The sequence below is a fragment of the Calonectris borealis genome, chromosome 17, assembly GCF_964195595.1.
Source record: "Calonectris borealis chromosome 17, bCalBor7.hap1.2, whole genome shotgun sequence".
NCBI lineage: Eukaryota > Metazoa > Chordata > Aves > Procellariiformes > Procellariidae > Calonectris > Calonectris borealis.
The window spans coordinates 1,622,892-1,647,004 of record NC_134328.1 but is presented as its reverse complement, the minus strand read 5'-3'; the positions used below and the strand labels follow the sequence as shown (position 1 = coordinate 1,647,004).

The window sequence follows — 24,113 nt, the reverse complement described above, 5'->3', positions numbered from 1 at the left end:
TGTGTCTGTCGGTGTGTGGGTGTGTCTGTGGGTGTGTCGGTGGGTGTGTCTGTCGGTGTGTGGGTGTGTCGGTGGGTGTGTCGGTGGGTGTGTCGGTGGGTCTGTTTCCCCCTGTCCCAGCAGGGACAAGCGCCTTTCCCCAGGGCAGGCAGCAGGCCTGAATAACCAGTCTCCAGCTGCACGGACTTCCATTGCTCACATTCGTTTATTATTTTAAAACACTGACGAAACACATCACACCATGATCTATATATATAAATTTACTTTTATGCTTTTATGCAGATATAAATTTATATATATAGGACCTTTAAACCTCTGTATACTCAGGACACAAAGTTCCAGAATAGCTTCACTGGCTACAACAAAAGTATTTTTGTTATGAAAACACAAAAAGGAGGTGCGAATATCAAAAACGCAGAAAAAAGAAATTAAAAACGAGTGCAAAATGAATGAAAGTGCAAAAAAGCTTTTGTTATCATAATCACGCTCCTTCCAAAATGCGTCCCCCCCTTTCCTCCCTCCAAGGACGAGCGAGCCTCGGACCCCGAGGGAAGGGGTGGACTGGAGGAAGGGAGCTAGGCTGCAGCCCTCAGGTCTTTCCCTCTCCTCTGCACCGAGGGGTCCCCTCCCGAGGTTAAGGAGCTGGGAAAGAGGAGCAGAAGCCAAGTCACATCCCTCTCCCGCCTCCCTCCTCTCCTCCAACACCCCTCATTGCACTCACATCCCCAGATTTGCCTCTGCAGGCGGCAGCTGCCCTAAGCCCTCAACCCTCCTAGACAATCTGGGGGGTTCTTTCTTTTCTAAAAGTGCTTGTGATCGACATGGAAATCACTGGAGGAAGGCAGAGCCAGGCAGCTGTGCTCGGCGAGGCGGGCATGGCCGCCCTCCTCGCTGAGCTTCAGGCTGGCTGCTCTGACGGAAATGGAGACCTTGGCCTCGCACCATCACGATGCTGCTCAGTTGCACAAGGAGGGAGAAACACCTTCCTGAGAGGCTCCAACTGCTCCCATGCGCCCGGAGTCACCTGCGGACCAGCCGCCCCAGAAGACACCCCGTGCCCGAGGCTGGAGCATGTGGTGGGACATCTCCCGTGGCTCCAGCTAAGCCCTGCCAACACCATCTGCAGCAGCAGGGGCAGGAATGACAGGAGCACAGGCTTGGGGGCCTCCACTCAAAAAAACATTTGACTTGAAAAATTCTTCATTGACATAGAAATTTTGGCTGCAGTCACATCTCTCAGACTCCAGAGAGGAACCTGTGGGCCAGACTCAGCCCCATTGTCCTCTCCGGCTTCTTAGTGACACAGCAGTGGACATCCCTGTGAGGAGTTTGGTGGGGCAACAGGGGAAGGATGAAAAACTTTGGTGCTTCTGCCTTGGTCATAGCTGCCCTTGATGCTCCTTGAGGGGGGACTCCCAATCAATGCTCTGTGGAGATGGAGGACCTGCCAAGGCCAGGGGTGCAGCAAACCTTCCTTCTCCTGGCTTCCCTGCTGGGACCAGAGACAACTTCTGCTCATGGAGGACACATTGCCCGAGACTCTGGGACCAGAGCCTGCCGCCTCCACAGCCACAGACACCACCACATTAAAACAGCGACACACCAACAGTAGAGAAATGGTGTTGTGGTACTTCCACAAACACCCATCCACACGTACACACACAATGCTTTGGGTTTGGTGTGGTTTTAAAGGAAACAAGAAGGTTGTAAGTTTTAACAGTAAATAGCCCTTGGCCACCTACAAACCCTGTAACTCTCACCCAGATGAATCCCGAAGCTTTGCACCCAAATGTCTGAGTCGGCCCAAGAGGCTGATGAACCGACGCTCAAGACAGCAGGTAAGTGCGTGCGACAGAGACCTCACATCTCACATCACCCTTCCAGTGGGGCTGGTTTTCCTGGCAGCTGCTCCCTGCGCAGAGCTCAGACCCAGCAGAGGCTGGGGCCCAGCTGTGCAGCCAGACCCCACAGCCCAGGGGAGCACCTTGGCAGTCCTGCCCAGTTTGCGTCTGCTCTCTTAGAGGGAGGTCAGAAGAGCCCAGGTAAGGCCGTACCCCACGGGCACAGCCTCCTGCCCACGGCTGGCACAGTCTGGAGCACGCACCTCTGCCCATTTTGCTGGTGCCCAGGCAGAGCACGGCTTGATTGCACCCAACAGCAGAGCAAGAGCTGATGGTGTTGGTTGTACCCAGTCTTGTGGGCCAGCCACAGCTTGGCTCATGGCTCCTCCTCCCCTTCAGCAGGGATCTTCTGAGCTCACCACCACCTCTGCTCTCCAGGGCAGCCCTGTGAGAGACAAGGCTCTCCATCCTTCACGCTCGTTTCAGATCCGACACCTGGGTAGCAACTCCTCTCCCAGCACCCAGGGACAGTGCTTAGTCCCTTCTCCAACAGGAGGAATGACTTGGCATGAGGGAATGAAGCAGATGAGAATAGGATGCTTTCATAAGATGTTCCCTTATAAGCTCAATAGCCATGTCCTGTGCAAGGGTATCAAGAGCCAAACAAGCCGTTCCGTTCCAGATCATACCCGGAGAAGTCTCAGCACTGTTCGCACAGAGAGTCTCACAGCTGAAGGTCCCAGGGCTCCTCTTCTCCCCCAGTACACAGTAGCCCAGAAAGAGACTCCCCATCAACTGAAGAGACCAACTTCAGGACCATTTACTGCAGATCAAGGGTGACTTGGAAGTGACTGCGGGACCCAGGGACATGGCTGTTCCTTCCCACTCCCCCTCTCTCCACAGCTGGCCACACTGCAGTGCTTGAAGAGATGGAAAAAAACAAAAAAGGAAAGGAGAGGGAGAGCTGCCTAAATCAAACCCAAGCATTGACAAAACAAATACACGGACTAGTTGCAAGTCCTGCGTGAAGAGCAAGCAGCAGACATTTCAAGAGCAGGTCAAAAGTGACCCCGAATATTCAATAACAAAGAGTCAAAATGCTACATTTCCATGGGAAGCCTAGAACAGATTGACCCAGGTGTGACAGCGGCTCCCAAGGAGTGCTGCTCCAAGACACATTGCTGGTGCACTTGCTAAGATCCCTTCATCCTTGTCTTTGGGCACCGGGAAAGGGGGGGAAATTGTTTTGCTACTGATATGTCATTCTTGGGAATGGGAAAGAAAGTGGACGTGGGACTTGGATCACATCGTTGCAGACTATGGAGAGCCCTCGGGGCAGGTGGCCGTCCTCCAGCACTGCCCTGGCACATCAGTGCTCCAACAGCACCCACAGCAGGCGTGCACAGGACGACAGACTATGGCGAGAGCAGTGTGGGTGCTGCCAGGGGACACAGGGACTATCCGAAGCTGCCTGAGACTCTGCCAGGACTCCCCAGGCATGTTGGCTTTCCTGGCTCTGGAGTCCTAGCCTACTCGGCCTCTCCTCCATTACAAGGGGACAGTGTTACATGGGCATTCCCAAAGTGCCTGCGCCCTTGTTGAAAAGGTGCTATGTTACTAAAAGGACAAAAAAAACCCAGTTAACTGCTGAATTTCTTTTAGCTCTGGAGGTAAGGAATCCAGGGACAGCAGAAGATCCTGCTCTGCAGACAGCAAAACCTGGGGGCCTCGTGAGGGCAAAAAAGGGGCAGAAGGCGGCTTGGCAGGATCGAGTCAGCCAACTCAGGAACACCTTCAGACGTGAGCCGTGGATCTGCCTACAGAGGAATGGACGCTTCTTGTCCTTGGCAGCTGTCTCCGCTCTAGAGAGGGCCTTGCGCCTAATACGTGGACCAAACAGGGCCCAACTCTCCTTTGCAGAGGATTTTTTAATTGCTGGGGGGGAACAAGTTAAACAAGCATCCTTTCTCCCAGAGGCATGCTGGCCAAGACAGCCTGAAGAGAAAGAGGAAATGCAGCTTGTTCTGCACCCACCCAGCCCGTGGGGCCCCAGGGCTGCTGCATTACAGTGAAGAAGAATAAAGCACAGACGCTGGTCATGTGCAGAGCAGCAGCCAGGGGACACTGCTCCCTGGAAGGGGCAAGAGGTGGGCCACTGGTTCCCAGTGAGGTGAAGGAGCAAAGCAAAGTCATTATCTGTCCTTAAATGGGAAAGTCAAAAGAATTCAGAGAAAAAGGCAAAGTGAGCAGAAGCTCCTTGAGTGTCCCTTGGAAACGATGTTAACACAAGCCCCCCCAAAGGAACACATTGAGGGGGAAAAAAAAATCTCTCTCTGCTGCTGAGCAAAGCCAAGACCAGCCTTTAAATGGTTGCAAGCACATAGGCGGGCAGTCATCCCTTCCCTTACCTGGGTGACTTGAGTAGTGGTGTCAGCCCCCAGCTGCCACACCCTCCGCACTGCTCCCCCGTCCCTCAACACAGCCCCCCGAATCAGTGCAGTCACAGCAGGACATGGGGTCAGCTGTCACGCTAAGACAGGCTAGTCCCACATCCACCCTCCGTCCCTGCAGCCGTCCCCGAGGCTTGGGGTCAGCCTGTACCCAGCGCTGGAGGGGAAGGGCAGTGTGGAGTGGAGGGGAGAGGATGGGAGATGGACTGGTGGGAGAGAGGAGATGCGGCATCCGAGAGGACATGAGCAGGACATGACAAGCTGTGGTCGGTCGGGGGGAATCTCTGTCCTGACGAGACAGTTTGGCAGCACCGGTGCTGAGGGAGGGTCCCAATCGGGCCAAGAAAAGTCACTTTAAGGTGTCATCAGCATTCTTGAACATGAGGATGGCATTGTAGATCTTGAGTGCCGGGCCCAGCTTGACACTCATAATCTTGACTATGTCAGCCTGCGTCAGCAAGAGGAACGCCTCGCCATCGATCATCTGGAGAGGAGAGCAGGGACAAAGGCACTCACCGAAAACCCAGGCTGTGAATTTCTAGGGACAGCCAGCACGGGCACAACCTGGGGACACGCACAGTCGCACTCACCCTCAGCCAGGTGCCACAGATGATGCCAGGGAGTAGGGCAGGGGCAACCCACAGCACTCCCACGCTGCCCCAGATAAGCCAGAGCTGGGAGCTCACGCGCCCAGGAACAGGGCAGAGAGGGGGAAAGGCCCTTCCAGGGGCCACCCCAGGAGCTCAAGCTGCAGCCGGCCCGGGCTTCTGCGACAGAGCACAACGGGCACAGCACACAGCCAGCAGGCAACCTGCTTCGGGCCAACACCCGTCCCTTCCCTGCTCCAGGTCCTGGCACGCGTGGAGGCTGCCCCCAGCTCAGCTTTGCGTGCCTGAGCACCCTTAAAGCACAGGAGCCATTTACTAACAGGCTGGGACACATTTGCTGTACCCAGTGTGCCCGGATCAGCCTGCGCTGGGTGTACTGCGCATGCTGGAAAGCCGCCCCTCTGCGCGTTTATCCACAGAGGGGTCTAAAAACAATGCACCGGGCTGACAGACAGCAATGCCACCGAACTGCTGTGCTGGTGAGAGGATGCAGGCGGGGAAGGGTGAATGGGTGAGGAGTAAGCAGCTTCCCTCGGGAGGTGACGGTGCTATTAAGGCTGCAGCACCATGCTCCTCCCGCTCCCCCCATCCTAGCCTCCTCAGAGGGGCCCTCCCTCACCCACGCCGGGGCAACAGGGCCACACAGCTCCTTGGGTGTCAGCATCTCCCTCCTGCTACCATATCTGCACAGGCAGACAGTGCACACTCGAATGCAGTGGGGCTGCTGCCCCCAGGGCTGCAGGGTGGGATCGCTGCCAGGTGCTGGACACGCTCGCAGCATTCAGCAGCAATCCGTTGCAGGAAGGCCACTGGCCAATTCCTCCCTGCCCTGTTGGCAAACAGCTGTCCTCGGCCACTTGCACTCATCCCCCAGCCCTTCTCACCTCATCTCTGAAGAGCTTGGCTTGGTCCTCGCAACCCGTCAGAGTCTGAACAAAGCTAAAGACCTTGAAATAAATAGAGAAAAACATCAAGATAGAAGCAACATTTCTGTCTGGAGACCCCCCATGAGCCCACATCCTCGCTTCCACAGAGACATTTTGCACCCTGTAAGGTGACATGTGGTGTTAGGGCAGAGGCTGCAGCTGCAGCACCCTCCCATGCCTAGAGATCACCCTTGGACCAGGGCACAGGTGCTGGCCTCCTCCAGCCCCAGAGTAGCAAATACCAAGCAGCTTCACCTCCAAGAAGCCACCTCCAGCACAGTGAGATGATTCCCTCTGAGGGGCAGGGGCAGGAGAGGGGCACACAGGCGGGTAATGGGGAAATCAGGCGGGGGCTGCTGGGACTGGGACCAGAGTTCCAGCTACCCAGGCCTTAAGAGGGGCCATCGCAGATGCCCAAGAAAGTGAATGAAGGTGACGACGAAGAATCTGAGGTGAAGATTTCTTTTTCAGAGAAACCGGGAAGTGACTTCTTATCTGCAGAGTCTATGGTTTAATTTTTAAACTTGGCAAAGATGAAACTGATTTGTTTGGAAAACTGTAACATGCTAAATGAAGAGACTGCTGTTTGCCTTCACCTGCCTGCCCTGGGCTGGGGTTACATTCAAGCCAAGCGAGAACCTGGTAGTTCTGCATGTGCTTCCCAGAAGCTGCCATCAGGGCTCATGTCTGGCAGCTGTCCACACAGTACTCCACAAGCGTGTCCAGCTGACCGCCTTCTCGCTAGCCCAGTGAAGTGGCCGCCGAAGCACCACCGTGCCTGGTGCATGTACCATGGTGCTGCACAGCCAGGTAGAGTGCTCCCAGCCATGCCAGGGGGGCAGGAGCCAGCACGCAGTCTTCAAAAACCATCTTACCTCATCAATGGTCCACTTGGCCACTGTAGTTGCTGTGATGCCAGCCACCCCCGGCAGGAGTTTGCAATGCTGCTCCCAGCAGAGCGACAGGGAGCGGTCGGGATGGGCAGACAGGGCAGACATGAAGAGCGACTGGTGCATATTGTCTGAAGAAATAGCTGGCAATAAAAATGCAAGATGTGATGCAAGGTAGAAGGACAACAACATCCCATCTCATCCTATCCTACAAGCCTTGGGGAGGGCCCCGTTCGGGGGGGGGCAGGGCTGGCAGCAGATGGTCTCATGGGTCCAGGCATCAAGAGCAGGTTGTCCCTTGGATTAGTAGAATATCAGTGTATCCAGTTTGGTAGGATTGGGGATGGTGGGGGAAGAAGTTTAGAGACAAGCTTGGCTTTGCCTTGTTCTCACCACCTTCAATCATTCGTTTTCCGTACTGAACTAGATTTCGATGTCAAATTTCACACCAGAATGCTAGCCCATATCATCAGTTCATTTCACATTTTTAAGAAAGCTTTTTCCTTGCTCTCTGCTCCAAGGAGCCAAGGAAACTCCCAAGAACAGATCCTCTTCATTCACCCCCCGCGCTGGGGTAGGCAGCAGGACAGCCCCCGGTAAAACCAATTCTGTCCGGAATAAATGTCAGTCATAGTTTTATGTCAGTCATCAGAACTAAATGCCAAGCAAACTGTTCAGCATCAGTTTCTGCACTGCAGCAATAATTTGGCACTTCACAACCACACTGATGTTTTGGGATACGGCAGCCACAGGATGAAGGCACAGCATCCCTGTCTGAAGAGGACAAAGTGCCGGGGAAAATGCACTGCCATAGAGAGAGAATGCTAATTTCCTGCCCTAAAGCACTCAAAGATTCACAAACATAAACGAAGAGACATGACGAGGGACCTAGAAGAGCTCTGGTAAGAGGCAGGGACGTTCCTTGTCAGACAGTCAACTTTGGCAGTTGACCACCAGCTCCTCACTGGTGCTCACCTGCGTGAGGTCTGACTGAGTGAGCCAAGGGAGACCTGCCTCCAACAGCCACCACCCCAGCTCCTCGAGCCTTGCCCCCTGCGATGACACTGCGGCAGAGGACGGCACTTACTCTGGAAGTCTTCCTGCTGGATCTTCCGGTACTTTGGAGGTCGCCCTCTAAAGAGACAGGAAGACTGATTTCCAACTGGGTTGGGACCGGCCCGAGGGCCTTCCTCCACACCGCACAGAGCCACGCCTTGGCAGTGGGAGCAAGGACCTCTCGGACCCTGACCCAAAAGGTTGACAGCTAAAGATACAAAACGTAGGAAGAAAAACCAAGAGAGGTGCCCAACAGAGCTGGAAGGACAAACGCCAGCTGCCAGCAACCGTGCTCCCCCGCGGTCAAGGAGCCTCTCCGGCTTGGCCATCCCTCCCAGGGATGGCAGTCACGGCACAGGGGCCCTTCACTGCTGCACGGGGCTCACCGGGCTTGCCCCTACCTCCCATGGTGCCGAGATTTCTTTCGCTGAGGGAAGCCAATCAGGTTCCTCTTGCGAGTTGAGGCCTCGGTGTCGGACAAGTCCGCCTTAAGCCTGCCCTGGTTCTTCTCTGCCAGCGGGCACCCTGAGAGGCAGTAATGGGCCGTGAATCTCCCAGTCACGTGTCCTGACCCGTCGCAACCCGGCGTGGGGCACTTCCTAGAGAACAGAGGGAAGGCAAGCGTTGGACGCGGCTCAGAGCAGCACGGCGGGGCGAGCCAGCAGGGTCACCCCTCTGCCCCCGAGCACGGGAAGCCGTAGCCCTGGCCACGGAAAGCACAGTAAAGACGTGCTGAACAAATTCCAGGGGCGAGGGCGCTGGGTGCACGGGCAGGGCACACCCAGTTCCTGCAGGTACAAACACCCGTCCCACCTTCTCCACTGCCATCACAGTGACCCTGTGCAAGCCACCACAGTGCTGGTCAAGCAGGTCACCGGGGTTCACAGGGTCTCCATCTTCCCTTCCTTATCCCCACAGGCATCCAGACTAGCCTCAGAGTGAGGAGGATGCAAGTGTCACGAGTGTGGCCAGTAGAGAAACCCCTGGGAGCCAGATCTACCTTCCCCATCCTCACAGACGCTCCAACATACTCGCTCCTCTTGATGCCAGCCTGCCGTGCTGGGGTCGGCACTACACCGTGTTTCCAGGTTTCCCCTGGAAAAAGTCACGCAAGTGACTGACTGAGCTGGGGCAGATGCACTTCCCTTCTCAGAACTTCCCAGCTCACAACTTCACAGTGAAAGGCATCCATGAGGGGCGGGAGGAACATCGTCCTCAAAGCTGGTATCAGTGAAAAGCATCGTAGAGGCACTGACCCCTACGTAGCCCATAGGTCCCCACCGGTAGATGGGCACGTAGGGCACCCCCAGGGGCTCTGGGTGCCGCAGGACAGTTGCTCACAGGAGTTACGCTAGCCGTGGGCTCCGGGCTGCCTTCGGGCCTGGCCTGGGGAGAGCAAGGGCTGTGCCTAAGCAGGGGGCAGAGCCGGGCGTGGGGTGGATGCAGGGAAGGGCTGGTTGCTGGTGGGTGTGGCGGATGCAGAGGAGCAGAGGATGGGTGGGCATGGGCTGGCAGGGAAGCTGTGCCCCTCTGAGCTGCGCTGGGGAGCCCACCTGTGGTGAAAGCTGTACTTGGAGCTCTTGGTGTGAGGGATGCTCTTGCAGCCTAGGGTGGGGCAGCCCCCGTGGGCAGAGGAGGCTGGTTCCTTTGGCCCTAGACCAGGAGGAGAAACAGGAGAGAGACTGTCACAGCAGAGGCCGACTCAGGGCTCTGGGCTCCCTGCCCATGCCAAAAGGGGAGGACTTTTCCAACTGAGAACTCCACGGAAAAGCCCTTCCTCCCTGCCCATCCTCGGCCGGCACCTGCCCTCCCATTTCTGCGCATGGGCAGGAGGCGGTGACAGTGGGGATCTGGCACGCTTTGGCCCTGGTATGAGGGACTGACCCAGGCGCAGGACTTACTGAGAGGAGGCTGCAGTGGGTGTCCAGTTTTTGAGCACCAGCCTATGGGGTGGATGTCCGGATGATCCGCATCAATCCAGAAATCATAGACGTGACTCCAGCCATCAAAATGGATCTGGGAAGACAAGTAGAGAGGTCACCCTTCAAATCTCAGGGCACCTCCCTGAGGAGCTCTGGAGCCCTCCAAGCTGCCAGCAAGCAGCAGGGTAGAGCTGAACTGCAGCACAAGGTTCTGCTCCACTCCTGGGACCTGGCACTGGGACCTGCCATCCTCCACACAGTGTGCTTCCACAGACCTTCACACACTTTGCCATTGCAACTGGCAGTGAGCTGGGAAGGGCAAGAGCAAGCCAGCACAGTGCCTGGACACAGGCTCAGGACTGGGACTCCAGCACCCACCTTTATCCTGTGATCTTCCACGTCTTCCACACTGGCCACTCGGATGAAGGAAGGAGTCCTCCTGTCCACTGCCTCCAGCTTCATGTTGACCAGGAAGCCGTGGGATGGGCGCTGGGGCCAGGAAGAACCCAGGTCAGCGGGGAGCAGGGCCATGCTTCGGGCTCCCGCGCCCCTCGGCAGCTTTCCCAGCAGCGTGCGCTCCTCAAGCCCAGCTCCCAGCCCTGGCCTGTCTGGGTAAGAGCCATCCCAGCTCACAGTGGCAACAGGAGAGAGTGGGGACAGGTCTCCTGGATCTGAGCTGTGTTTTAACAAGATGGGAAAGCTGTGCCCAAGGGAAGAGGGTCTCTAAGAGACACATTTTGGGGATCTATATTGCCGTCACACTTGGCTAGACACAGCTGCTGCTGCTGCTGCAGTTGGAGACAACAACTATCAAGCAAGCCTAAATGATTTCCCATCACCCGGCTCCTGTCTAGCCGAGGGGATGGTCATACTTCCCATTTTTCCCAGTTTTGAACTATTTGCCCAGGACAGCCGTGACTTCTGAACCTTGAGTGTAGATCCGAACCCCAGGCCTGTGGCAGGAGCATACTGAACATCACTTGACTCTTCATAAAAGCAAAGAGCTGACAATGGAGAAAACCCGAATTCCTGCCCAGGCACAGTGGAGCAGATGATGTGGCACTCACCACTTTGAAGGCCCAAGCTGGGACAGCAGATGCTCCGGTTTCCTTCAAGTACTTTTCCCAGGTGAAGTTGTCAGGGTCAGGATAATCTAGAAGGGGGAAGATGCAGGTGAGACATGCCTGCAGGAAGACAGCAAGTACCCCAGAATGTACCCCTTCTACTGCCTTGAAGGACCAACCAAGTCTGTGCCAGGCACATGGGAACTTGGGAGACATCAAGAAGTGCTACTATTTTCTCATGGAGCATGAAATCCAGGGTACAAGGAAGCAGAAACATCTGGGCCTGCACAGACAGCTTGGGTGCTCCTCATGTCTCCACTCGGCCCAACGCAAGCACCATGCTGCACCTGAACACGTGTACAGGAGCCTCGGCAGGAGTGTGCCGCCTCCCTGGCTGTGGCCTTGCTGAAGGAAACCGCCTGGGCCTGCAGACAAGCAAGGGCCATGGGGTTTGCGCCCCCAGGCTCCCCATGCCACCCTGGGAAACCTGTCCCCAAGGGGATGCACCAGTGAAGGTGCTCCCAGGCCACTGACTCACCTTGAGGAGGTGTGAGGGGTTTGCCGTGCTCCTGACACCATCCAACTGGGTGGATGTATGGACTGCTGGGGTCACACCTAGAAAACACACCCAAAGTCTTACAAAGGGCTGAGATACCCAGCTCATCACCACCAGACAGCGCACGTTGCGGGGGCCCAGGGCAGGCCACTTGGCAGCAGCCCCCAGGCCTGCACCACCAGCAAAAGCCCCTGCAGAAGCCAAGGTCTTCTACAGCACCCTTGTCCCTGAGTGACCCAGGGGATCACGGGCCGTTGCAAAGCAAGGGCTAGAGCAGGGGGACTCCAGCTCAGAGGGGCAGGACACAAACATGCCCCGGGTGCAAGCCCTGCTGCAGAACTGCCCAGAGAACAGCAACCCTTTGCTGCGAAAGGCCATGCCTTTCAGAGCTCGGAACAGTGAGACCTGAGCAATCGGGGGGGCTCATGTCCTGGTCACAGCTCCCAGCAGGTCACAGCACACTCAGGTGCTGCTGCTTCGCAGGCCTGCCCTGGGACAGAGCAGGTAGCTGCCCAGCACCAGCGAGTGAGGAGCAGCCAGGGACAGCAACTGCTGCAGCCCCACAGCTCCTCGGGGCAAGAAGTAAGAATGTCAGAGGGCTCCAGCCACAAAGAAAACAGAGCTGCTCTCAGGACCTGGATTGTGCAAACTGGCCATTTTAATTGGCCTTAACCACAACTGGGACACCTCGCCGCCCCAGCCACAATCCCCTGCCTACAGACGCAGGAGCTCCTTTTAAGATCAGGTTTTCAGTCTCTGCACTGCAGGTGGCCCCATCTCCCAGGTGGGTTTCAGGGCGAGCCCACAGCATGCGATCACGCCTCTTTGCCCCACGTTAACTACAGGGCCATGGCAATGTCCCAGGAGGTGGCACGGAGCAGGTAAAGGTTTGTCCCTCAGCTCTGCCTCACTAGACCCCTGGTGGCCTGTCTGCAGCAGCATGCTGGGATTGCCCCACGTCTTCCCCAGCACCCCGTCACTCTTGCTGAAGCAGTGGCAGGGTGTCTCCCCAGCACTGGCACCCCAGGAGCCTCTGTGCACTTACCAGTAGTCATAAGTATCATCCCAGTTGTCAAAGTGCACCAAAAAGCGATTGTCCACCACGTCAGTCACTGTGGCAACACAGATCAGGGAAGGGTTCATGCGGTCCACAGCTTCGAGCTTCATGCCCACCTCGAAGCCTGGGGAAGCCTCGTGCTGGGAGGAGAGAGGGGCAGGTTTCTTTCAGAGCCGTGGTCCCAGCGCCCTCCTCACCACTTCCCTTGCCTGCTGCAAAGAGGCATCTGCCCAAAAGCTCCCAAAACCAGACTCTCCCTGGCCTCCAGGCAGGCCCAGGATCACTCAGGATCCCAGAAGGGCAGTGCCGTGCTGTGCATGCAAGAAAAGAGGCAGAGGGTAAGTAACTCAGCTTGGCCACACAAAGAAAGAGGAAAAGAAATCTTCAGACCCTCAAGATCCTCTATAAGCAGTAACCTCCAAGAGAAAAACAGCCTCCAACTTACACTGATTCAGACTTTGTCACAAAACACTTGTCTGTGGTCACGCTCCTCCAGTGTTAGCAGTGACGAATGCCCTAGGCTTGGCAGGAGGAGCTGGGATGGGGCCCTTCACCCTATCTGCCTTTATTCCTTGGATCCAAAATCTGTGCAAAACGCTGCATCACACACGCTAGTGGGATTGTTGCAGCAATGAACAGGAGGGTTTAGACACAATAAATAACTTGGAGAGGCTGATTCATCAGTAGGTTGTTTCCTCTGCAGCTGACAAAGAAACCATCAGCATTTTGCACTCCGCTATATCCCCACTTTCCTTACCCAAGCTGCCATATGAAAAATAAAGGCAGAGACAGAAACAATGAAAACACAAAAAAGAGACAAAATAATTATACTTATGAAACATTAATTGAGGGGTTTTGGCAAAATAATTGTTGCGAGTAGCGGTTACTTCTCTTCACCAGCACTTCTGCAACAGATTTAACCGTCCATGAGACCGACCTGGATGAAACAGTGAATCAGACCAACGCCAATTTTGGGCACACCAAACTGTGTCCAAGCTATAGATGCTCAGCAGCGAAGCATGCCACATCTCACTAAGCAATGCCAGCAGTACACTCTCCTGGCTCTCTGCACTGTGGGCTTTCTCTGTGGGGTGGACAGAGAAAAGCCCAGCACTAGCACAGGCATTCTGCTCAGCTGGAGGGGAAGAAGTCACACCCGAACCTGCAGGCTCTGGCAGGAAGGAGAAGCTGCTACTCACAGTGTTTCGGACCATGAAGAGGTGCTTAGGAGCTGCCTGAGCCTTTGTTATCTTCAGGTAGTTTGGCCAGCTGAATTCTTCTTCCTTATAACCTACAACCCCTCAGGAAGAGAAATGAGAGCAGTGAGTTCACAGAGAGCAGCCGGGAGGTCATGAGGCCGAGCCCGGACACCCCTGACCAGCCCTCGCCTTGCCAGGCATGTCCTACTGTGGGTGGACGGGGTCTACAGCAGCCCTGGGAAACGCAAAGCCCGTGGCTTAGGCCCAATGGCTGATTTTGAAGAGGTGCTAGGAAACATTAGCAGTGGACTGGAAATCCAGAGCTCAGCTCTTGCCCAGAGAGCATCAGTCCCACCTGCCCTGGGACACAGCTGCTGGCTCCAGCCTGGCACTGGGACATCCAGGGTGACAGGGCTTTGCCCCAAAATGGGAGCGAGCGGAGATCTTTAGCGTGATGGGTGCCTGCAAGGTTGTCCTGTGGAAACCCCCCAGCACAGCAGCATCCCCCCCTGGGCCCCATGGAGCCACCCTGTCCCCATCTCCAGGTCTACGTTTGGGGGCCCACTACTTGTCCCCCTCCTTCAACAGGACTCACCAACTGAGACTCGCTAACTCCTTACCTTTCGGGGGCTGGAGTTTGTGCCCCGTCTCCTCAAACCAGCCAGCAGGGTGGATGTCGGGGGAGTCAGCATTCAGCCAGAAATCATGGCACTCAGAGTAGCCATCGAAGTGGAGGCGCATTCGGTAACCGCACACCTACCAGCAGGGAGGGCAGGAAAAGGAGAGGACCATGGAAACCTCTCGCTGTCCCTGGTTGAGCATTGCACGCACCTCCCCTCCCGCCCACAACCTCAGCATACCACCTAGGGAAGCCAAGAGTCAATCATAGGCCAGTGCCCAAATTGGGAGGCACATGCCAGTCCCAAAAGGTGTCCAGCACAGAACAAGGTAAGTGCAAGGCCACCACAAGCCAGCCCTAAGAAGGGAGGCTCAGGCTGGTGCGTGGGATGCCATGGTGAGGCACCTTGCTGGGTCCAGCAAGCGCAAGGATTGCCTTTTCTGCACCTGGGGGAGGTGCTGGCGCAGGGATTTTGGCTAAATGCCACGCTGCTTTGGTGAAATCTCTCCAGCAGCAAGAACAGCAGCCGCTGTTGTACAGCTGATCTCCCTGGCTGCCTGGGGAGCACTGTGAGGCAAGGCTGGTTCAGCTGCCACATGGGCAAACAGAGGGCCTCCACGGACACAACAGCAATGGGATGCCTTCATACCCTCCATCTCAAAGGCTTAGACCTATCTGAGGGGCATCAATTTGAAGATAAGAAACTGTTGCCATCACCACAGTCTCCCCCCACGGTCCTGCTGTGTCAGGGTGATGGAGAGACCAACGAGGCTGGGGCACGACAGCTGCTCCACAGCACTGTCTCCTGCCCCTACGAACTGGAAGGAAACTCCCCGTTTGCTTGACCGAGGTGCCGGCGCTCCAGCTCATCTCATGCAGCGACATGCAGGCGAGGGCCCAAAGCCCGTCTCCTCCACGGGCCAGCGGCAGCACCTCCCCTCCCACAGAGCCTCCCGCTGCGCGGGTGCGAGGAGAAACCAAGGGAACCGGAGGTGCCTTACCTCAGCCACTGTCAGGATAAAGTACATAGATGGGTGCTGCGGATCGATCCCCTCCAGCTTCATCCCCACTTTAAAGCCATTCTTGTGCTGGGAAGCTACTTGGTACTGGAAACAAAAATTAAACTACAATGTAAAAAACGACACAGGTAGTCGGGTCTAGAACCATCCCAAGGAGCAACCATCAGGCAATGGGAGCTGCTGGGACCAGGAGATTGTGGGCCACAGGTTATGTTGTTGTCCAAATTTTAATTCTTTTCCCGTAGAAAAACACATTCTTCCACCTCCTCGTGGGTTTGCGTCTCTTGCTACTGGCAGGGCAGGGTGTCCCTGGGCTAACAGCCGCGGCTGGGGAGAGTGGGGCACGGGCCTGGCTCCTCTTGCACCCTGGCAATCAGACGCCTGGGAGCAGGGGTGCAGCGCAGCAACGTGGTCTCAGGGGAGCCCACACCTGGCTTCGAGGAAGGGCTGGAAAGTCTCCACCACCCTGCCAGAGTCACAGGGGTGTCCTAGGCAAATGTGGGGTGCTTGGGATGGGAGACAGCACCCTGCTGGGGAGTGGGACTTGGGGCAAATCAAAACTGGAGGCTGACTGGTCACCTCCAGATGAAGATGGGAGCTTGCTTATTGCTCAGAGTCCCGCAAAATAGGGAAGCAAGGAAGAGAGGAGAAGGAGGAGGGGTGGGAAAAAAAGGGAAAGAAAAGAGAAGATGAAAGAGGGAAAAAGACAGGAAAATCCCAACTCACATCCTGGAAGAGATCTAAAGGGGCAGCGACAGCTTTCTGCTCCTCCAAGTAGGACGCCCAAGACCAGCCTTCTTTCTTCTCCTCACTGGCACCTGAGCGCAGCACAAACGCACACACAAGAGGCGCTGCTGAGGGTCCGCTCCAGCCACCATCCCTGCCTGCCTCGGGGCAGCGCGGAGGGCAGGCGAGCGCATGGGTCCTGCTGGGGCCGCATCCGCTTTCACGCACAGTCCTGTGTCCCTGCAAAGCTCAGCACCATCCTACCAGAGCCCCTTCTCCAGCAAACCTGGCCGGCTGTCCGAGGAGGGACAGAGCCAAGAGGCCCCCTCTCACATAGGTCCCCATGACCCAAATGTCCTCTGTCGCTGTACAATGCTCTAGTAAGGCACCTAAGGAGCCTGAGGGACAAAGCATCAGGACACCTCTGCAACCCGTCCTCCTCCAGCCAGTACATCCAAAATGGCCACAGCACTGATGGATTTGGGACAGCCAGCAGGATCCATACAGAGGTCTGGGAATCAGTCCCAGCTGCAAGGGGCTCCCGGCCAGTCAAACCAGCAGTGGGCTCACCTCCTGCTGCTGCTCCAGAGGCACCAGCTCTGCTATCCTCTGCTCTAAGACAACCACCTGAGCCCCCCTTGGCACACCAGGGCCACCCTGGTGCCCTAGAGATGCATTTACCCTCACGGTATTCATGAAAAGAAGACAGCACCATTTCTTCATAGGCAGGGAGGTGATCCTTCATGCCTTCGAACCCTTTGGGAAGGCCACAAAGGCCTTGCCCAAGGCACACAAGACACAACCCAAGTCTCTTGCTCTCCAGCCTCTTTCTCTCCCTGCTTTGTAGCGCCTGAAGGGACTTCAGGAGTGCTGTGCCTATTCCAGCACTGAGTAATTCACAGCTACAGGTCAGCCATGGCAGACAGCCTTGGGTAGGGCAGGTCAGAAATGCAGGGGAAAAACAGACCAACTCCTTTCTGCCTTGGGCTTAGGGAAAGTGGAGATGGAAGAAATAGGAACTCGTGGAAGAAATTAAAGCTGAGCTTCAGTGAGCAAGGTTACTGACCTAGATGCTTTGCTAATACTTTAGAGTGATGAACCTTTATTATTCTTTACGACATGGAAAAAAGTGGTGGCAGGCATGTTTGGGGAATCCGTAAGTACAAGCTCTGCACTTCTGGAGAATGACAAATACACCTGGAGATAGAGCATACACCGACTCTGCTGCGCTGAAGCATCCAGGTGTGTATTTTGTTTGCTGATGTACTTCTAAAATAAGAGAAAATAAAATGCTGAAGTCACAAGGCTCAGCACTGCTTACTTGTATGCAACAGGGAAGGTTACACGCTCAGGGCTAAGATTGTAGAGAAAAGGACCTGGCAAGCGCGTATGAGATCTCTTTCTAATAGTTGTTAACTCAGTGTAACATCAGGGGTTAACGACATCTAGCCCCTGCTACTGTCCCTACATTTGGCTATGGAGAGGAGTATGAAGCTGGAACAGTTTCATTTTAAAATTACTTTTAAGTATGACCTTTCACTATTCAAAGACAAAAGGTTTCCCATAAATGTTTATTTTCAGTATTTTCCCAAGTTTTCCTTCCCCCTCGCCCCCATCGCACTGCAGGGAAAAAAACAAACAAGCAAACACTGCATCCCTCAGCTTGTCTCCTTTCCCTCTGTGTCGACAGCTCTGAGTTTGAGATCTCCTCTGATACGGTCCAGGAATAGATCCCCACGAGATGAGACAGCCCCAAATCACCCGGCTTCAGCGGCACCAGACCTACAGGAGCAGCTCCCAAACTTGTGAGCTACCGATCACGTGAGGGAAGTTCCCCGTAAGACCGTCCAAAGGGGGGGCAAAGCCAGACATGGCGCAGAGGCACGTTATTGCTCAGGATAGTGCCTCTCGGAGCAAACATGGTATCCACGAGCAAGTAATAAATTCAGCTCCCAAGGGAGGGACCAGAAAGCACTGTACAGTACGGCCCAATGCCTGAAGAAGACACAGCCGTATCTGTAAGGGTGCATCCTTCCCATGGAGAGAAAGAGAGGAAAGGAGAGAAATGGAAAAAGACAGAGAGAGTAGGATCAAGCAAGCAGAGGAGCTTACAAGCCTTCAGGAACATGTATCAGCGCATTGCGCCGGGTGTTTGACTCTGCTGGAGCACCAAAATGCTGGTCCAGCCCCTCAGCAGGACCCCACAGCCGTGGCGGGAGCACTCACCCCACCGCCCGCCCGGCCCTCCATACCGTGCTGGCTCCCGTTCCACGCATCAGCCTCCGGATTGCTGATGGCAGAGTCTCCCACAGAGTTTTTCCTCTCTTCCTGCTTTTCCTCCTAGACAGGAGAGCAGACAAATCAGAAACCCATCATGTTGGAGGTCTGCACAGAGATTTATGCTGTGTGTTGCACCCTCACACCGGTGCCAAGGGCCATACTGGGCCTCCGCAACATCCATGATTTGACTGATGCTTGGCTCAGAAATGGGCAGCCAAGAGGATCTGATGATGGGAGCCCGAGGGGGATTTTGGTGCTGAGCGGTAGCAATCACACCTGGAGTGGATCTGCTACAGTCAGGGCTGGCAAGCAGAGCTTCCTTGCCTTGTCAAAGTCACTCTCCCTTCCCCAGGATACACATCACGCAGACAGACACTCTCTTACTTCAACACTTACTTTGGTGGCCCAGAATCAAGAGAGCAGTTCGGAGCACTCGATACCTACAGCCCAATCAGGACGTGTCTAGCACTGCCCGATCCGAGGCGCTCGGCATGCCAAACAGCCAGCCAAGTGTCTAGAAGCCCTGATGCTCCACACATTCAAGTCTTTTTGGCATTAAGAGCCAACAGGTTACCCCTTCGACATACAGCTGACATAGCACTGAAAAGCACCAATGAGAACTGCGCACACCCGCAGTGCACACAGGGGTGGCCCACGGCCCACCCTCGACATCAGCACGTGCGCACACATGCCCTCCTTGCCCTCTTCCTACCATTTGCTCAGATTCATATTCTTCCTCCGAAGGGCTCTGGTAGTCCTTCCTCTTTCGTTTCTTCACCGGCTTGAGGATTTCGGAGGCATTGGCACTGCTGGCAGAGTTTTCCACAATGACGGACCTGCACGGAGGAAGGGAGAGTAAACCACGGCGGCGCGGTATGTGGCAATGGCTGGGGTGTCGGTAAGGGCGTGGCTGCTGGAGAATCACTGTCACCCTATTTCTTACTCACAGGTGCTCCCATCCCTCGTGACTAACCTATGCGCTCCTCTTAGCACACAAGTTGGCAAGAGGTTAGAACCAGGGCACAGACCAGAATCACGCTCATGCGCTTGGGTCTCAGAAACCTGAACCCAGGGATGGATCAGAAGCAATCTAGTTTCGTAGCAGGGCTCTAAGCTGCATCAGAGTCACACAGAGATGCTGGAAAATGAGTCCCAGGAGTCACACATTAGTAAGCAGAGGGGCTGGAAATGCCCTTGTGACCCACACCTCCCACTGCTGCTCAGTCTGGAAGCACACACTGCAGCAACCTCCTGCTGCAGCCCTGTTCCACCAGACACGTGTTTGTCAGGCCACAAATTGGGCAGGAGAAAATCTAGCTCCTGTGCTTCCTGCTGTCCCCTGGGACAAGCCTTCATCCCCTCACACTGCAGCCAGGGTACTCTGCCTACAGGAAAGAGGGAAACAAGTGGTGTCGCCAGCACCTGCCGGAGACAGATACGCTTACATCCCTTGCTGGAGCATCCCTCCAGGGGAGGGAGGGCAGACAGACAGATGGATATGGCTCTGCATGGAGCAGACTCCCCCTCCTTTACCTTTCTTTGAACTGCTGGTGACAGTGCTCGCTGCAGAAGCCCCTGCCTTCCCGAGCTCCATCCGACACGTGTCTCCGGCCACAGGTATCACAGTGGCACATGCTTTCTGCTGTTGGCAGTTTGGTCTGCTCCAGCACATCTGAGTCAGAGAGAAGAGGAGCAGTGAGGCACAAGGTGCAGCAAAGGAAGGAGAGCAGGAAGCAGGAGACATTTGCCTCGCTCAGGGCCTACGCCAGACAGCATCTGCTGGATGATGGTACCCACCCCAGAAATGCCACCATGGTGCCCTTACCCTGAGCCACAGTAGGATTGTCCCGGCTGGTGGGTGCCAACTCTGAGTCCCCATCATTCTCTGTGTGACCCTCCTTTATAGCTTCCACTGGAGGCATCTTATCAGCACTCACCACCTTCAGCGTCCCGTACTCATTTATTCGAAACTATGTCATTGAACCAAAAAACAAGGAAAAATAGTTAACAAGGAGGATAGAAATATTAACTTGATAGCTAGTGGGTGCATGTGAGCTCTGAGAATGAGAGGGACACGGTTCGGTCATTAGTGCGTCCAACAACAGGACAGCTCTTCTGATGATAGAGGTGAGCATAGCACCAAAGCCACCTGTCCTGCTGCCTCTCCCTGCAGTCTGTGCTGGCCGCTGAGCCTGCCAGGGCAAGCACACTGCCTGCACTTGGGTAAGACCAGCACCAGCTGGCAGCACGAGGGGCAGGGTGATGGCTGGAGGATGTGCTGCCCTGAGGCTGAGTAGCAGCTGAGAAATTGGTGCATTTTGTGCAACCTATTTCATGTACCGCAGAGCCGGAACAGCCGAGGGATCCTCCAGCTGGGGTGCGGGTACTGCCAGGGGCCATGTCACATCCTGGTGGTCCCTGCCTGGCACAGTCTGCAGGACTGCCACTTACAAGGGCAAGCAGCTGCGGGGAGTGGCGGCGGGGGCAGACACGGTGGCCCAGGGCTACACTTACCCGCAGGTTACTCCCAGGCAAAGTAGCCACCCCATCTTTCCACTCCAGCACACGGACTGTGCTGCAGGTCTGCACCCCGCTGATCTGGGGAATGACAGTAGCTGTGATGGGCTCACTCCCTGCTCCCCTCTCCGGCCTCTCGGCCCCTGTGCTTCTCTGTGGTTCCCGGGGGAATCGCTGAATTTCTAAGGTGCTCGTGGGAAGGTTGATGGTAGTGGCATTTGCTTGAGAAGGGAAGAAAGGAAACAAACAACCAGAGGCATACACAGAACACTTAACTGATGCAAACAAGGCTCAAAGGCAGCGCAAAACGACAGAGAGGACATAGTCTCCCAGCCGCGGGCTCAGTGCTGTGGGCTAAAGCTCCCACAAGCAGGCAGTGTGACCCAACAAGATCTGCAGCCAGCAATGGCTTGTGCTGGGGGGTGGCACTAACACTATCCACATTCAGGGGTTCCTACTTCAGCCTAACCTCAGACTGTTCCCATGACCAGGATGCCCTGATGTGGCAGGAATGTGCTGGCGAGCTCCTGGACCGCATCTTCCAGTTTAGTTTCATTTCAAAGGAACACACTGTGCAGCCCAGGGCCCCTCTGCAGTGGGAACTGAGGCACCGGGAGCAGGAAAAATTGGGAGATTTGCTTCTAAAGAACACCCCTGATCTCACCTAACACACATCCATGCTTTGCTCGCACACCTCCTGAAAGCCACTGGTCAGCTGGGCTGAAAATTGTTGTCCCAATTTTCAAGAAGTATAAGAAGGACGACCCTGGTAATTACAGGCCTGTCAGTCTCACTTCAGTGCCTGGTAAAATTATGGAGAAGGTTATTCTGGGAGTTATTGAAAAACACTTGAGAGACAATGCAGTCATTGGTCATAGCCAACACAGGTTCATGAGGGGAAAGTCCTGCTTAACTAACTTAATTTCCTTTTATGAAGAGGTCACCCATCGAGTTGACCAAGAGAAGCCAGTAGATGTGGGTCTTTTGGATTTTAGCAAAGCTTTTGATACTGTCTCTCACAGTATCCTTCCAGACAAAACGTCCAGCACACAGCCAGACAAGTCCATAATAAGTTGCATGAACAATTGGCTGACGGGTGGGGCTCAAAGACTTAGAGTAAATGGGGTCACATCAGGCTGGTGGCCAGTCACCAGTGGGGTTCTGCAAGGCTCAATTTTAGGGCCAGTGCTCTTTAATGTTTTTATAAATGATCTGGATGCAGGAGTCGAACATACATTAAGTTTGCCGATGACACTAAACTAGAAGCAGCTGTGGACTGCCTCGTGGGTAGAGAGGCCTTACAGAGACATCTGGATAGACTAGAGAGCTGGGCAATCACCAGCTGTATGAAATTTAACAAGAGCAAGTGCCGGATTCTGCATCTGGGACGGGGTAATCCTGGTTAAATGTAAAACTGGGGGACGAGAGGCTGGAGAGCAGCCCCGCGGAAAGAGATCTGGAGGTTTGGGTTGATGGCAAGTTGAATATGAGTCAACAGTGGCAGCCAAAAGGGCCGGCCGTGTCCTGGGGTGCATCAAGCACAGCATAGCGAGCCGGTCGAGGGAGGTGATTGTCCCACTCTGCGCTGCAGTGGTGCGGCCCCACCTCGAGCAGTTTTGGGCGCCTCGATAGAGGAAGGACATCAGACTACTGGAGTGTGTCCAGAGGAGGGCGACCAAGATGGTGAAAGGTCTCGAGGGCAAGACTTACGAGGAGCAGCTGAGGTCACTTGGCTTGTTCAGCTTGGAGAAGAGAAGGCTGAGGGGGGACCTCATCGCAGTCTGCACCTTCCTCAAGGGGGGCAGCGGAGGGGAGGTGCTGATCTCCTCTCTCTGGTGACCAGCGATAGGACACGAGGAAATGGAATGCAGCTGCGTCAGGGGAAGTTCAGATTGGACATTAGGAAAAGGTTCTTCACTGAGAGGGTGGTCAGTCCCTGGAACAGGCTCCCCAGGGAAGTGGTCACGGCACCAAGCCTGTCAGAGTTCAAGGAGCATCTGGACGATGCTCTTGGTCGTATGGTTTAGTTTTAGGTAGTCCTGCGAGGAGCAGGGAGTTGGACTCGATGATCCTTATGGGTCCCTTCCAACATATTCTATGATTCTCTGATAATGCGGCAACCCAGGAGCCCACATGCCCTGCAGAGCAGGCACCCAGCACACTGTGCTGCACTGGCACAGGGCCCCAGACATCAGGGCTTTGGTTTAAAACTCAAGAGGTTTTGGTCGGCCACAAATCGTCCAAGTGACGTGGGACAGCCACAGGGAACCTCTAAGATGGCAACAGCAGCACGGCTTTGCCTCCCAAGGTTTGGGAGGAGCACAGATATAGAAGGAGTGTGAGGTATCAATGTGGGGGGAGAAGGCTGGGGAGGCACCAGTTAGAGAGGACAGTTCCGCATACCTGGTATGATGAAGGCAGTTGTTGGCAGGTGGGTGCTCTGCACAGTGCTCTCGGTGGTGACCACGTGGACGCTGACTTCCCCAGCAGTATTCCCCTTCGTGCTTCTCACAACCTCCATCTCTGCTCTGCTGTCCATCACCTTGCCTGGGCACAGAGTGAGACACTGGAAGACAGCGAGAAAAGAAATCGAGTTGGGTACAAGTACAAACATGACAAAGGAGTGACAAAGAGACTGTGGAGGATGGTCCCTCCCTTTCCACCAGAACCCCCTGTAAGACATATTAAAGGCTCATTGAACCCAACAGAGAACAGCATGAAGGTCACAGGTGGTACCAACATGACCTAGTAAAGCCCCTGTTGCGAGAGCCCAGCTCAGAGCCTGCAAACGCTAAGGGTTTTTTCTTACCTGGCACCACCATAAGATGGTACGAGCACAGCAGATCCACCACAAGCTATGATTGCTCCTGGCTCCCACGGAGGCCTACAGCACTCTGACGCAGACTGTGACCGAGGGTTGGCAAATCCAACCCTGGAGAAGACAGATGTCCCTGAAGTTCCCCTTCCAGTTCTCCCGTTGGGCAGTCACCCTTGATCTTCTAACTGACTGTAAGAGAGAATTTCACAAGTGACAGGAGTTAACTGGGGTTGGGGCAAGAGGTGGAACATGAAGTCTACTGCATGCAGCTGAGTTTCTCACAGGACTGGTGATGTTCAACCCATTTAGCCATGAATTTCAAGGAGTAGGCAAGGTGTCAGGGCCCTGAGGGCGCTCCTGGGCCTTACTGGCCCTGACCAGCCTCCCCTGGGACCCTCACCCATGGGCCCAGGGGCTCCATGTCAGCCCACCCTCAGCCTGTCTATGCCGTGCTGCAGCAGTGCTGGTCTCCAGCTGCTGGCTGGCAGCAGCGGGACCTGACCTGCCGGCTGGCATCCTGGCTTGATCTCAGACCTTGCCTGCTGGCCTGAGCTCCAGGACCTGG

General features: G+C 55.3%; 1 protein-coding gene across 1 annotated transcript; it reads right to left on the bottom strand.

Moving 5' to 3' along the window:
• Window positions 1-186: 186 nt before the first annotated feature.
• On the bottom strand, window positions 187-23,730 carry LOC142089587 (lethal(3)malignant brain tumor-like protein 1). The gene is given in 23 exon segments (XM_075166240.1): window positions 187-4,775; window positions 5,784-5,846; window positions 6,701-6,858; window positions 7,803-7,849; window positions 8,173-8,370; window positions 9,325-9,424; window positions 9,673-9,787; window positions 10,072-10,182; window positions 10,761-10,846; window positions 11,296-11,372; window positions 12,359-12,510; window positions 13,570-13,670; window positions 14,190-14,325; window positions 15,190-15,294; window positions 15,934-16,025; window positions 18,160-18,174; window positions 18,177-18,273; window positions 18,926-19,049; window positions 19,747-19,885; window positions 20,039-20,183; window positions 20,728-20,951; window positions 23,134-23,296; window positions 23,540-23,730. Coding segments are annotated over 22 exon segments (2,556 nt in total). The 5' UTR covers window positions 23,270-23,296; window positions 23,540-23,730; the 3' UTR covers window positions 187-4,640.
• Between the last annotated feature and the right edge of the window lie 383 nt (window positions 23,731-24,113).